This window comes from Chinchilla lanigera, unplaced genomic scaffold (genome assembly GCF_000276665.1).
Source record: "Chinchilla lanigera isolate Chin_1 unplaced genomic scaffold, ChiLan1.0 scaffold00026, whole genome shotgun sequence".
NCBI classification, from domain to species: Eukaryota; Metazoa; Chordata; class Mammalia; order Rodentia; family Chinchillidae; genus Chinchilla; species Chinchilla lanigera.
In genome coordinates, this window is record NW_004955427.1 from 19487655 (window position 1) to 19504004 (window position 16350).

Genomic DNA, 16350 nt, shown 5'->3' on the forward strand with positions numbered 1-16350 from the left:
AGATAATCCACATAAAAATTTAAAGTATACATGTATCATAATTAAAAATGTAGTTGAATTACTCTTAAATATCTAATATTTGGTTGCAAATGAAAGCACAAGGCAGGTGAATTTTAAGGAACAGATAAATGGCTCATGCCATTTTACAAGCAGCACAAACAATAAGAAATCATCAATAATATAAATAAAAAAGTATCAAATATACATCAAAGCAGACATGTAACCCTTCAGATATATCAGTCTTTTGTGCATCAGGCACTCATTTGTAGAAAAGAAACTGAGGGCTAACTCTGTAAGCCCAATGAATATAGCTTTTGTTCTTAGGAATTCTACCTAATTACTTATAATTAGAAAATGTTTCTCATTTAGAAATATAAATTTCATTCAACTATGTTCACAAGTAATATAGGCATCTCCTTTTGCCCAGGGAAATAACTTTGAATTCTGTTTATTCTGGAGCCCGACACTGTTGCTAGATGCAGGTTAGGGTAAGATGAGGTTAAGGGGAGATCGAAACACGTAGGTATTTTTCCAAAGATTGAATTGATATGTATATGATTTATAGGGATTGTGTAAATTTTAAATCCAGACTGATTTAAGATGCAAGATTAGTTGAAGAGCTCACATCGGATACTTCCTTTTAATAGTTCGTTGGGTCTTGGCGATAGGACCAGGAGCCAGATTCAATTCACCTAATCTCAAACATTTGCGTTTCCTCATTACTGCTTTCCCTGAGCTTTTCTGAGAAGTAGAACTGAGCATCAGTTTCTGGGTATCTGTGGTCACTGTTCACTCTAGTCCTGGTTGTCAGGAGAGGGTGGAGTCAGTCTCCAAAGCTCAAGGTGATACAGGAAAAATGTAACTCCCAACGTGTTAGGCATCAACTATGCTGAGTTTGTGGTCTCACATTGAGGATGAAGCCAAAGGAAGAAGTTAGAAGGGGTTTTTTTTGGGCAGGGAGGGGGTACCAGGAGTCAAACTTAGGACTTCCCTCTTGCCAGGTAGATGCTGTGGCCACTGAGCTAAATCCCTGGCCCAGGAGTTTTATGGTAAATAAGGGGAAGTAATTTAATAGCTCCTGGATTTCCAGGAAGGGTCCTGAACAGGTGGCCCCTGAGGCCCTCTGCTGGGGCTAGTTTATATGGCAAAGTCAGTGTGGGTACCACATGGTAAAAACTACAATCAACCTATAGGATTACAAGTATAGCTGCTTAGCTAATACAGCTCCAACAGGGAAATGAGTCAAGTAGCAAGAGAACATGGAAAGAACAGAGGCATTTGGGGGAAGGAAGGGGAGTATGGGTCTGCTGTTCTAGTCACCCATGCGTGTGCCTCATGCCTGGCTGGGCCCACCGGCCCCAGTATAACCTCAAGTTGTTCGCTTTGCAGGCCTGGCTCTGCACCGCTGTTCTCAGCACTGGCTTGCCTATTTGCTTCTAGCCACAACTCTGGTGTCTCTTATTTTTTGTGCTTTCTCGAGGACCCAATCCCTGACTGCATATTTGTTTCTGTCTTAGCTGTCTATAGAACAAGGGGTCAAGGCCTAAGCCAGCTACTGCACACCTTCTGTCTGCCGTCCGTCTCTGGCAGCCTGTCCCCGACTTGACCTGAAGCCTTGACACAGGGAACACATCTTCATTTGAAAGACCCACAGTGTTCTCACCTTTCTGGAGAAAAGAGCTTGTAAAGAGAAGCCTTTTTATCAGCTTGCTCTTCCTAGACCCAACTTGTCAGTCTCATCCTGCCATCTCCCACAGCAGCTGGTCTTTCCCTGTATTTACTCACAACCTTCCTAAGTCTGATGGTGCCGATGGGTGGTTTAGTTATCTCCACACCTGAGACAGGGGTGACCATCCATCCCTTTTGCTTTCTTTCATCAAGGCACACACTATCTACTTCCTGAACCATGATCCCAAAGGACTCCTTCATCACATTTTGGAAGGACTTAGAAACCAAATAGGGAGTCTTTCAGGATTCTAAATTGAAAGAACATCTTACAGGACATTTAGTTCAATAGCTAAGACAGGACCTAAACAAGATACCAAGTTGCAAACAAGTGGACTTCAATGCCACCACGAGGCTGATACCATCCTCCTCCTGCTGGTCCAGCTCCCTGCCCCCATAGTGCCTTTTGCCACTTTAAAAACGTGAATCAGGGGGCTGGGGATTTAGCTCAGCGGCAAAGCGCCTGTCTGGCAAGCGCAAGGTCGTGAGTTCGGTTCCTGGTACCGGAGAAAAACAAAACAAAAAAACAAACAAACAAAAAAAAAAACGTGAATCAGCCCACCCCACCGCCTCAGTAAACAGAGGACCAGACTTTGTGGAATATAAATTTGTTTTTATTGAAGCAGCAGTCACATGACCTTATATCTAGCCTTTAGATCAGGCCTGACAGAGTGAGTCAGCCCTAAAAAAAATGTTTCTTTTTGCACTAAGAGACATAACATGTTTACATACACCATCCAATATTGGAAATGAGCAGACTCAAACACAACATATTGGTTACCTGGGAGGGACAGCCCCCATTTGTGGTATTCATGTATTTTACAGAGATCCCCAAAGATCATTACTAATAAAATGAAAAAGAAAATACAGCTACACCAAACTACGAAAATAGTAACCAAAGACAGCAGCTTATACATGTTTTTACAACTCTTTTAGGGCTGTTTTCTCTCTTCAAAGCAGTGTCTGCAAAACTTCCTTTACATTGACTCCAAAGGTTTCCAAGCTGGAAGCTGCACCTCTTGTGGCTATAATAGCAGAGGAAGGTCATTTGAAAGAACGTGACTTGGTGTTCACACCTTGATTTTTGTAACAAATATTCATGTTTCCATCATTAGAGGAATGGAGATGGTGACTTACATAGTGCAGTGGCAAAACTGGGTGAGGAAGGAGGGATGGGTACTGAAATAAAGACCACACACTTGGGAATTTTAGTTTCATTTCCAGGCTAACCTACTTTTTATTTAATGCAAATTACAGTACCAGTTAACTATTTCCAAACCAAGTCACATAGAACGAAATGTATTTACAAGGGAATGGGAGAGGGAAAAAAAACATTGAGCATACTTTTCACAAAAAGTTTATATTTAAAATGAAAAAAAAATTCAGTCACAGAGGCATTCAAGTAGTAATAATGTTATACAGATTTTGCTTTTCCTTTATATCAAGACAGATTTGCACAAGTGTTTGCAATAGTTTGTATACAACCCACAGTCCTTTATATATATATATATATATATATAATAATAAATTTGTTTTTTAGATTTGTTTTTAAGATGGAAGTGGTCACGCTAATTGGTATGTGTACAGGCCCAAGTGATCCATCGGCAACACATTTATAAATGCAAATTTTACAGGCAAGCACATTTTCATACATCTATCTGTTATCTGCCTGAAGACAGATATAGTAAGGAAAAAAAAAAAAACACCAAAAAATTAACACAAGGAAGTCTACTTTGTCAAGCTAACCCCTTATGTACTGGTTGTCATTTTGCTTTTACTGCAGAGGTGCAAAACGGAGCAACGAAGTTGAATAAAACAGCTTGACCCTTGTGAAAATAATCCAAACCCCAGGGATTACTTTCAAAGCCTCTCAAAGGTAGACCTTAGTCTGGGACTACTGTGCTTCTAGTTGTCTCTTGTTTTTCAGTGGCTCAGGTTTCTACCAGGAAAGACATATTTATTGTAAAGCATGCTTATTTTTCTACATAGGAGAGAAAAGTGTTTGTCTCTGTGATTAGATTATCACTAACATGAATAGGAATCAGATAACGATTTTGGTTTAAAACAAAAAAAGCCCCCAATTCCTGGGGATCTGGCATTGGCCAAGCTTCCTTTGGAAGATTCCAAAGTTAAATCCTTTAAAAAGGAAAGGGAAAAATAAATGAAATGCCAGTGTCTTTATATCCACAGGAATAGAGAATACAACAGTCCTCTCAGAAACCTTTGCATTGGTGCAGACAAAGATGACTAGTTAGGCATACTTTGTTAAAACACAAACTTAGATGGGTCTAAAACTTAAGAGAACTTTAAAAATGACACAACCTGTCACTGGAAAGAAGGTGCAGTCTTCTGCCTTGCTGGAATGAATGCATGATGTTTCAAAAATAGTAACCTTTGGTTTGGTATTTTTTTCTTCTATTCAAGACATTTTATATGGAGTACTTGGAGGCAAAACAAATACTTTATTTTTTTCTTTCAAAAAAGGTCTACATGTTGGGCACACAGTACAAAACTGATTTTTAAAAGAAATTAAAATGACATTTCATTGAATAGGGGTAGAGATGGCAGGAGAGGGGGACGGGCTAAGAGTCCCCATGTTAAAACAGCAGTCCTCTATGTGCACAGACACACTCCAGGCCACAGACTGCCAGCAACTGTACTAGGGCATTTTAGACCACTGAGGTATCAAAACTCGATACTGTGAAGATACCTTGATTTATAAAAAACTAATCATTTCTCTCTTTCTCTTTCCTTTGGGCAGGAGGGAGACAGAGGGGGAGGGAGGGAGGGACACAGAGAGAGAGAGACCTACCATGGAAGGCTCCCTAGTCTGCTGTTAAGACCCGTGGTTAGGGCTTGTGGAAGAGACGAGCAAAATCTAATCTATTTGATATCCTCCAGCTCTAGGGCTCCCAGTACTAAGCCCCTGAATGGACCAAGTATGAAATGAAACCGGTCACTGCTGAAGAGGAAGCAGACATTCAAAACTAAAACAAAGCCAGGGCTTGAAGTGAGATTATGAACATGGTTTCCTCTTCCCACTCCTGAGCATGGCATCACCGAAATGGTTGTGGAGGGGCAGGATACTGCTGTGAGTTACTATTGTGAAACAGAAAGGGGATGCACAGGGAGACATGGATAAAGGAAACCAATGGAAATTCTAAAAAGGAAAAGTAAAAAACAGAACAAAACAAAAAACCAAAACACATGGAAGCGAAGGCACTCCAAACTATATAGATACACTATACATTGCTAGAGTTATTGTTACAATAATACAGGCCGGTACCTACTGTACAGATTAAAACTATATGGCTTTAAAAAGCTCGTCTACATTTTGTCTGATTATTAAACAGAATCACTCCCCTGAACAGTAACTTTTTGCTCATTCATAACAGTTCCTGGGTCCACATATTTACATACAAAACAATAAAACTTAAAAATATTGAAAAAAAATATAATGTACAAGCTTGAATTTGGTGAGGAGCTTTTAATTATTATTATTATTTACAAAAAGATATTCAGAGACCTGGCTCTCACTTGTATAAAAGTTCTGTGATCCCGCCATGATTGAGAAGGAAAAATTGTGCATCTCAGCCTACACACACACACACGCACACGCACACGCACACACGGAGGGGGGAGAAAAGCACCTGACTTTTCTCCTTCTCTCATTCCATTTGGGGGTGGGTAAAAGTCTTCTAAAACAAGCACTGATTTTTATGGACTCCAGCAAGTATACCAAGCCCCAAGTAGTGTCTGTACCCAAATGTCTGGCTGGCTGATTTGATCTGAAAGCAGGTCCGTTTTCCTGTCACAGACCTGCCTGCTGAGATTCTGCAATAATCTTTTCTAAAAATGGTCTATGGAAGCCAATCCCTTTCGGGAACTATGCTGCCAATACTCTGATTTCAGACTTTTTTCAAGTCCTCATTAGCTCTCAGAAGCACTTTATAAAAAGTAAAATGAAATTTGATTTGGTTTGACTGAGCATGTCTCCTTTCTCACGCACTGTGGTATAACCAGAGGTTTCAGAAGCCCCTTCCGTTGCCTACGCTTAGCTAAACAGTGAGTGAGAACTAAGATGGCTCACAGCTGTCTTTCTGCGTACTGATTCACTTCAACAGGCAGCATGACTCTCTTCACAAACAGGGTGAAGAAGCAGGGCAGAGTCCTAGGGCCCGCGGGAGGCCTGCCAAGAAGCTCTACTTCCTAACCACCTGGAAGGCGAGCCGCCCTAACACGATCTCAGGTTGCAATGACAAGGGTGACGGGCGGTTCCACACATCCTAGGGCTCAGCTCTTAGGTCTACAGTTACCAGCTAACCCTGGAAGGTGTGTGAAGGAGTGGGTAGGAGGGAAAGGCGGCCATCACTCAAGGGATCTTTAAATGTAAAATGTAACTGATTGTGCCTTAAAGATTCATAGGTCAAGTAATGGCCCATAAGCACCAAGGTGACTAAGGTTCATTTTAGAGTATATAAGGCCCACAGAGATATCAACCTTAAAAATAGAAAACAAACAACTTGTGAAAATCTACTCCCTCACTGCAAATGTAATCCTCCAATCCTTGCTTTCCAAGGAATATTGCTTTTTCTTCACAAACAAGAGACTGATTCTTACACCATTCACTGAGAAAGAAAACAAACAAAAATTTTTAACTGGGTGGGTGGGTGGTGGACACATTCTTCTCATGCTTCAACCAATCAATTTTGATACCATGTAGACAAAAAAGAAAAGGCAGTATTGGGTACATGTATATATAACATATATACATACATTTATATAGTCAGTTTTCCTATAAAGTCAGCAGGTACAGGTGATCATTATTTTGATGTGTATTCCTACCATCTAAAATCATAATGGCCTATCTGACATGCATCAATAAATAAATTTAAAAAGCATGAGGTTAAAAAAGCTGAAATTAAATAGATTCTAGATTTGAATTTAGAATTAGAATTATGTATAGCTATGGCAATTTCTGCAAGCTTGTTTCTCAATTAAAAATACAAAAAAATAAAGCAGTAGATGGTTACGGTTCACATTATTCAACTATAATGTCCTCCTTAAGTGTATCTTTCCAAGGGAAGTGACTTTAGAGAAAGTCTGGACAAGCTCATTCACAGTGGTGAGATGTGCCCCTGGCCTGTCGCCGCCTTCTAGCCTCATCAGCCTTTGACCTCTGCAGCCTTTTGGCCTCAACACACTTATAGGTAGTCCTAGGTCACCAACTTAAAACTGTCTGAAGATTGCAAAGAATCTTTGGTCAGGGGAACAAAGATCCACCATGGAGCGCACAGGCCAGAGTTCTGTTTGCTACTTCTCTTTGGCAGCCGCCGATTCCTCCGATTGCTTCTTCACTACTAGCACTGACTAAGAGCCAAACAAACCTTCATCACTCATCTGAGAATCTTGCCCTCATGGCTTCAAACTTCACCAACATCGCTGGGTTACATGTGATTCACATTTCAGTTTTGTCTGCCACAGCTGCCACCAACATGTCAGGGCAGGCCTTCTAATACCAGAGGATATGGATTAATTTTACAAGTGACACGTAAGTCCCCACTAAGTTATACCTGCTAAGCTCCCAACCAATTTCAAGCTGTGCACTATATCAAAGTCTTACATTAGACTTTCAAAGAAAACAAAGTTCAAAACAAAACCCTTAGCACAGAACAAAGTTTTCTTCTTTTGTGGAAGGGGCACGAGGCAGAAGTCCTGTTTTTAAAGTATACAATAGCAGACTTTTGATTTAAAAAAAAAAAAAAAGATTGTCGTGGGAGAGAGATTATGTGTTCTACTGCTCCACTTTCCCCCTTCCCATAACCCCTCCCACCCCTGGGTCTCCCGCAAAGTCTTCTGAATGAAATTGTATTTATAGATACTTTACAAGGTTAAATAAGAACAATAATAAAAAAATTGAACACTAAAATGAACAGGTTTTTTTTTTCTCTTTTTAATTTTCTTTCCAAACGTGACCAGTGTTGCTGAGTGACACTCAAGTAACTGGTGGTTTTTCCTATGCAGCTGGCTGCTCGGGACTGTTCAGGTGGAGTTGGAAGCTGATGCAGAAGCGGCATTATTGGTCTGTCCACGGTCTCCAGCATTAGCATCTGAAATTGAAAGTTCCAAGGCACAGCATGAGCAATGCTTTGACATCCCAGAGAGAACAAGAACGCTGCCTCAAATGCACAATGAGCTGTGTGGCTTTCCAGGCTGTTATCTGGAATGTTGGTTTAAATGTGACCAATAGTAGGATGTGGGAATTTTTTTCTGTTTTGAGTGAAGTACATGCCTTGGCATGGTCTTGGTGGAGGGAAGACAAGAATATCTTTAAATAAATTACAGACTCAGGAAATCAGAGATCAATGCTCTTCCCACAGCTGGGATCAGTACTACATGGACAGTTGGAGTCTAGCTCACTTAAAAATAAATGAATGGTGCAGAGATGATAAATAAAAATTCTGCACCATGTTAGACTATGTCATCTGCTTAGTTGGGTGAATGGGTAAAGGCCATGAAAGTAATGTGGGTCAGTGTTGATAAGCAGAGGTAGGGTGCAAAAATCAAACTTACTTGTTTGTTTTCTAAGTACAGTCACTCTTCATTATTCAGAGATGGAAGACAGAAAACCAGCAAAAAAGAAAAGCCACTATAGCACCAATTCACTTATTCAATCCAATAAGGCATCCTGTATAGCCAAATATCTTCGCACTAAAAGCTTATCTTGCCTAATATCCTACAAATGCCTATAACTTTCTACTAGGCTTTGCTCCCTTTCCTCCTTTTAAAGATCCATTGTTATTTTATAGAATTCATTCACACTGAAGTAGACATCTAACTGTGTCCAGATTGGCTCTCCATTCTGGGTAGGCAACATACTGCCATTCTAGTGATTAACTGTCTGTATCTTACACAATGAGAATGCACTGCTGACCTGTCTCCCAACGATTTCACGTTAAGCCTGGAGCAAGAAAGGCAGCTTGACTGAGATGGACAACTTCCAAGAGCTATATTAGGAGCCACACTGCTCTTGGCCATCAGGGCTGGTGACCTCAAAAAGCAGACTTAAAAGATTTTTGTCTTGCTAGCACTGAAGGCATATATAATCTCCCATGTCCTATGATCAGAATAACCAATGTCATGGCTGAATGCAAATATGTGGTCCTGGATTGTTCTACTTTGAATTTCTGAATTAGAGTGAAGCGCTTAAGACTCTTAAGGATATACAGGAACTTAATATTTAAACTTTAGGATTAGCCATTCAGCTTATAATTACTATAGCTGCTCCATATAAACAATGTCTTTTCTAAACTTCTAATTTTTCTGGCCCCCAAACAATCTGCCCTTATATACACATAATTTGGTTTTGGAGAAGTAAGAGGGTACAGCGTGTAACTTGAATGGTTAGGTTAATTTTCCTCAAGACACCTCTAGCTGCTTCTAGTCCTATAATGTAAGGAAATGCACATCAAAGCCCTTACATCAGGTTCATATCCATGGAATGGAATCACCCTGACTCACTGGTATATGACATATGAATAGGTAGCAAGAGAAAGTATGTGACAAGCTGACAGCCTTTTCCAGTACTCAGCAAATCTAGTATTTCATGGGTGACTGCCTGGCTTTCTCTGGACGTGCTCTCTACAAAGTGAGTTTTACTGTTCATCACTGTCTAAATTCTGTTTACCAACAATTTGACATTAATTTCTGTCTAGATCACAGATTCCCCCAAGCCTCTCTCAGGAGAAACATTCACTTTCATTATTGAGGCACAGGTTGCATTAAAGATGACATTCCAGAGAAAACCTGGAAGGAGACATAACTATTTTGTAATTATAATGTTCTTCAAAAATCCATGCTTATTGTAGCATTTCCTGTGCTCTAGATGACACTCAGAACCTATGCATGGCCATTATCAAATAGCATTTCACTTACTTTTATCATCAGAAGATGACAGAACTGTCATTCTGATCTTAAAGCCAAGGATTTAAAAGAGGCACCAGTTACCACGATTTTTTTCTGTTTGACCACTATATCTGCACATACACAAGGACTGTGAACAGCAAACACCAGCCAAGGGTGACTTCAGTAAACACCTCACCTACAGAGTTACCTGCTTATTATCTTAACTTACTCTTTGGTAAAATCCTATCTACCTACTAATTTTCAGATGTCCTTTAACTGGCTACAGTCTGTGAGCTTATGACACTATCCAAACAAGTCTTCCCTTTCTTGAATAAATTCAGACTCTTTGCATGATTATATTAAAAGCAGTCCTTTGTATGAGAATATAACCAAAAATGAATACACTTTAGGAACAAACAATACAGTCTGACAGCCATATTTCTAAGGTTAAAACTTTAATGATCTCATGTTTTTCTCCAAAATTATTTCCAAATCATCTGACGAGTCAATTTTAAGAGCTAACTATTCTGATTACAAATATCCCTGACTTGAAGTCACATAGCAACTACTTCAACAACTGGGAAACTTTTTTTTTAAAGAAGTAACCAAAGAAACAAGTCTTGGTACATGCTGACTTTGTTCCTATTTCATTCTATCAATTTACATAAGTGAATCTGAATATGGCCCTTCTATAATAAAAATATTTGTTAATGTAAAATTCTTATAAATTATCATTAGATTCATTTTTTTGTAATTTCTGTAACTTTTTTCTAAAATACCTAAGCTGACTCTATAAAAGCTGCAAAGTTTATTTGACATCTTACATTCTCTTCCTTTAACATATAGGTGGTAAAAGTGATGCTACCTGACATATATGGCTTAAAGGATAGGCTAAGATCATTTTGATCATAAAGTATCTGACTATGCATAATCAACTGACTAGAGTCTTGCTTTTAGTCCAAAGGTGCTCTTCTCAGCTTCATACTGGTGTATCTTTCTTAGGCCTAATCCAAACATTTGATTTCTGAGACTACAATCTTACAGTTTTTGTACCAGATATTACAAATGGAATTTGTGCATGTATTAGAAACATTGGGGGATTGGGAGATAGGGTCCTGCTATTATGCCCAGGTCTCAAACTCCTGAGCTCAAGTCATCTTCCCGTTTCAGCCTCCTTGCGGAGCTACAGGACCATGCCACGGTGCCTGGCAAAAGCATCTGTGTTCCACAAGACGTCATGGGTAAAAATGAGAACCTGAGCAATCCTGTAGTGAAGTCCAAGGTGGAGCCCTTAACTATCAGGTACTCAAATGAGTGCACGAGGCTGTGATCTTTGTCCCAAAGTAAATTTTCATATGTAAACTTCCATATCTGGTACGCGTAATTTCTACCTATGTCTGGATCCAAACCTCCCTTTTTCAGAGATCAGTAAGCACTGTTAAACACTGACTAGAGTCATGGGTTAATGGTCAGGTCTCAGTACTGAGGAAACTGACCCACCTTGCTGCTCAGGGCATAAACAGCAAAGTTCTCTACTGGATTTCTCACTGTCTTCCTCACACCTCCCATCAGCAAGTCCTGTCTGCTCTCTCTGAATGGGGTTGATCAAATGTGCAAATGGGAATGCGAGGGAGAGAGTAAATGGAAGGTTTCACACTTAAAACTGTTGTTAAAGGGATTTAAAAGAGTAGAATATGGGCGTGATAGCACATGCCTACAATCCCAGCATTTAGGAGGCTGAGGCAGGAGCATGGCCGCCAGCCAGGCCTACACAGTTTAAGGCCACCCTGCACTACAAAGTGAGACCCTGGCTCCCTGCCCTACCCTGCCCCAAAAAAGAGATGACAAAGAATATACATAAATGTCAGGATTCCAAAGGCTCAGTATTCTAGAATTGCAGGTCTATAACGATAAAGCCTTCTACTTTATAGGAATGTTTACTATAGGGCCCAGAGGCAACAACAGAAATATTCACTTTGTACTCTCCCATATAGTACACTGGCTACTAGTTACACATGAGTGTTTCAATGGATTGAAATTGAATAAAAATTAGAATTTTATTTCTTATTTGCCTGACAAGCACATCAAGTTCTCAAAAGCTATAAAATTATTAACATTTTAATATTTCTATTATTAGCATAATAATTAGAAATGTCTCATGATAGGTCAACTCCTCTAAAAGATAACATTTTAGCAGCCTGATATATATTATTAATGCTTGGTTCTCACTCTGGATATTCCTATTCAAGATGTTCCAGAAGCTGCTTCATGTCTACTATAAAACTATGTCTTGCATAGCATGGTTATCTATGGCACAAGAACGAACAGGAGCACTCACAAGAATCAGAGTACTCTATACCCAAAACTTACATTTAAATTGCAACCATAATCTACACTAACGACAAAGCTCCACCTGTAAGAAGTCAATTGTCATAATGCCTACTAATCTTTGGATAACTCTGTGTGTGTGTGTATGTGTGTGTATGCTAATAAGGGAGAAGAGCAAAAATTCCCCAGCAATACATTATCAGTTTTTCTTTTTATATTATTTCTAGGGAAGTATGGGGCTCAAGATACCAAAGCAGCCTTCAGCCACTGCAAAAATGTAAGTGAAATTCAGATGCCTATGAGCCAGCACATCTTCCAGAATACACAGAGCGCCTATCAGTAAGACCAATAAGGCTGCTTATATCTGATGTGGTTTGGACAGAAAGGGCTCAGTTTCCTGTGAGGTCAGAAGTAGAGCACATTTTAATTAAGAGGTTGGATGTTTAAAGTAGGGAACTGAAGTTGACAGAGGTAACATTTTCTTTATATATATATACACACACATTTTTTTTTAGTCAAAATACCTGATTTGGGGGGAAAAAAAGCAGTTATATTAATAGAAGCAGGAGACTTCAGGCAAGCAACTGAGAAACACCTGGAAGAATGACTAAGGAAACACTAACATTTGCCCACTTAATCAAGATGATTTGAAATTATTTTTGGAGGAGGGGGATATATCAAATAACATTTTTGCACATAACAATTTTCTAGAATTGATGCCTAGCAATGCTCCGGTGAAAGTAATGACCTACCTAGTTCAACTTTTTAGGTATTCACATGCACACTCACAAAGTGAACTTGATACTCATATAGGGTAGATACAGTTTCACTAGTATCAGTGAGTTTGTTGAACTGAATAGTTTGAAATAGAAGTCTAAGGCAGAGCCAATAAGAGGTACAGTATCTCGCATAAAAAAGACACACACATTTGGTTTCCATGTTGGTAACACATACAGCCAGCCACAGTGGCACATGCTTGTAATCCCAGCTAATGGAAAGGCTGAGGCAGGACTACAAATTCAAGCTCAGCCTCAACCACTGAGGAGAGCCATTGTCTCAAAAAATAAAGAGGGCTGGCTGGCGATGTAAGTCAGTAATACAGAAGCCCTGGGGGCCCGATCTCCATATTACCAAACAACAAAACTCTGAAAGGAACTGAGGAAGGTGGAAGGGAGGGGAGAGGGAGGCAGGCAGAGAGCAAGATATGTATGCACGCACATGTGCAGCTGCAACCCACTCCCCCCAGTAGCTCTGGGGAGATGGAAAAAAGTATTTGTGTAGTGTAAAGTAGGACAAGTGTTCTGGAAGGTAGTTTGACAATATGCATTGAAAGGTGCAAAAGTTTTCCTACCATTTGATTACTTCTAAATGTACTTCAAATTATTTTATGAGAATAAGCAAAATTTTATGCAAAGATATTTTCAAAGCAATTTTGAGAAGAACAAAAAAACCTGGATGCAACCCTAATGTCCAAGAATGAGGAATACATTATAGTATATCCTTATAATATCAGTTAAATTCTGTATTTTCATAAATGGCATAAGCTCACTGAACAGAAAAGCACTCTATCTGCTCATTCATACATTCGTATATAGACTAAGATATCAAATAATGTTACTTGTTAACAATGTTAGAAGAACAGAGGAGATTCTTATTTTCTAAAATAACTTTTTGTAGAGAAAAATCCCTGCTTAAAAAGTCACACACTTTGGTGAAATTCTACATACATTTAAGTTCAGATAAAGAGCAACCACAAAGGAGATGATAAGGAAAGGGAAAACCGGTAAGGGCTTATATCGCAGATTCCACGACTAGACAAGACATAAATAAAACTTTCTCAATGTTCCTTTGTAAAACTGACATAGAGGCAAAGGATCGGAGTACTTAAGGAGGGATGAGGAATGGTAATTCATATTTGAAAAGTAAGCATCTGCTCCCCTGACTTAATCTGCTCAGTATTTCATCTCTCAAAAATAATGGCAACAAATAAGCAATGGGAGAAATTATTCAGGGTTTAATTTTGCTCAACAAAAAGAAATGGCTGATGATACAGAGGGTAAAAATAATGTTGGAATAAAAAATAATTGTAGTAGTAAGAAAAAGGGACCATTGGCCATGGCTGGATCTGAAGGAGACTTTAGCAAAATGATTTCAAACAGTTCAGAGAACAAATGGCTACACTTTGTAGCTACAGTCTTCAGATAGAAAATTACGAACACAAACTTTTGATCAAGCAATTAGAAATAATCTCATTGCAAAGTAAAGGAAGGACCAATTAAAAGGGTTTTCTCTGATGCGTGCATATTTTAAAAGTATGTAACTTTAAGATGCACACACATATTCAAAAAATAGAAAATAGCCTGAATCTTAAGAACAGGTTAGAATTATTTAAGTAAGGTACTAGCAAGAGCTTTTCAAGGCAAGATTGAGAAAATTTCAGTCCTTCACTAGGTAACACCAGACGTTCTCTAACTCCTACATGATTCCCTTTTCTGTGCGGTTTCAAACTGGAAAGGATATAACAAAGATATGAATGAAGTATAGAGAAAGGGAAGTGAGAGCAATCTGCACATTTTAAATATCTTCCAACTAAGAATCTACAGTAAAAAAAATTCTAATTGGATTATATAATTCACTTTGCAAATATTTAGATACTAGAAATTTCCCTAAGTTTTAAGAAATAATGAAAGAGCAGTTTATTTTCCATCTTCAATGAGGTTACTTTTTTGACTGAAAAAGACTGAATGTTTTCTTAATATCATTTTCCGAAGTTTCTCATAATATTGTAATATTTTCAGGTTTGTCTACAGCTAAGCAAACAAATGTAACCAATCATACTTTCACTACTGGAAGAATAATTCCTAGTAAGCCTTGCGTAGTTCTCTAAGTTAGTACACCATTAATCTGGGGAAAAGCAAACAATTTCTAATAGATCTTGCTGTGTATCCTTTGATATATTTTGTTACTTTCTTGGATAAAGGTAAAAAATAAGCATGTTTTTGAGGTGTGGCAACGATACACAATTGTCTAGGAACCTAATGCCCTGATGCTTTAGAACGTATCTAGGATTAGTATTTAAAAGCATCATTAGTCTGGAAGGCATGTTACCCACAGAAGGACAGGGAAATAAATTTAAGGGTGAAAAAAGATACTTTCTAATAGTATGAGTGATGTAAAGACAGAACATGCTCATTCTTACAATACTGAGCTTCCAATCTTTGCACATATGTAATCAGGGAATAGATGACCACTTCTTAGTAGATAACAGTGAACTGAAACCAGTGGCCTTAAAAATGTTTTTAATAGTAGGACCACTGCACTGAAAGACTCTTTATCCAAAGACCAACATAATGAACAGATGGAGACAGAAAAATGCCCGAATTGAAATACCCTGACGTATTTTACATTCAACTCATTTGCTACTGGACCATCAAATGATCCTTGAAGTGGCCCATATTTCACTAATAAATCTATAATGTCTAGGAATATTACTCTAGATGGTCCAGATGAATGGACTCCCAAAAGGAGTGAATGATATTATCTGCTGGGGGTGTGGAGAAAGTAATTTATCTACGTAATTACAGAAGAAACAATACCTTATGGATTGTGAGGACTATGTGTAATTATCAGAGGATTTTGTATCATCCAACACCACGATCAATCATAATACCCCCAAAGACCAAAGTATTCTAAAAACAGCTTAAAAAGAGCGTGAAAGTTTTGGGGCAAAAACTGCAATCAATATCCATACTCACCAGTTAAACAAAACTCTTTTAATTTTTGTATGTAGACCCTATCCAAAGCAAATATACATTTTTGCATGGTTTGTTTAGATTTTAAAATTTCCCTAACATAAATCAGAACAAAAGTTTCCACAAATGTATATAAAGCTCCATAATTTTTTTTATGCCCACATAAAAATGAGATTCTACAATGTATTAAAACTATTAAAAAAAAAAAAAAGAAGTAAGAAAAATGCCAGGTGTGGTGGCACACGCCTGTAATCCCAGCACTTGGGAGGCTGAGGTAGGAGGACTGTTTCAAGTTTGAGACGAACCTGGGCTACAAAGTGAGCTCAAGGCCAGCCTGAACTGCTGCGTAGCAAGACCCTGTCTCAAAAAGATAAAAAAAGAAACAAAACAAAACAACCTACAACTCCCCCCCAAAAAACTATTTCCTAATTCTGACCATTCAGAAGATTGCTTATCCTGTTTCCTGTACATTGTAGTTTTTCTTGGACTAGGTCTCTCATGAAGTCAAGGGCCTAAGGTGAAATTGATAAATTAAATGTATAAACTGTGTTATTTATAGTATATAATTATAAATGTATTTTCACAAATGTACCTGAAATCACTATGTGAACCTTGAAAAAAACACAAGGAAAGAGTAGTT

At 38.6% G+C, this 16350-nt stretch overlaps 1 protein-coding gene across 3 annotated transcripts in view; it reads right to left on the reverse strand.

Annotated features, from left to right (window-relative positions):
* Positions 1-2317: 2317 nt before the first annotated feature.
* The window catches only part of Gsk3b (glycogen synthase kinase 3 beta), a 181166-nt gene continuing 167133 nt past the window's right edge, over positions 2318-16350 (reverse strand). For all 3 annotated transcript variants that reach the window (XM_005386460.2, XM_005386461.2, XM_013515157.1), the window contains one exon: positions 2318-7835. In XM_005386460.2, coding sequence (XP_005386517.1) covers positions 7768-7835 — 68 coding nt within the window. In that variant the 3' untranslated portion in view covers positions 2318-7767. The remainder of the gene's footprint in view (positions 7836-16350) is intronic.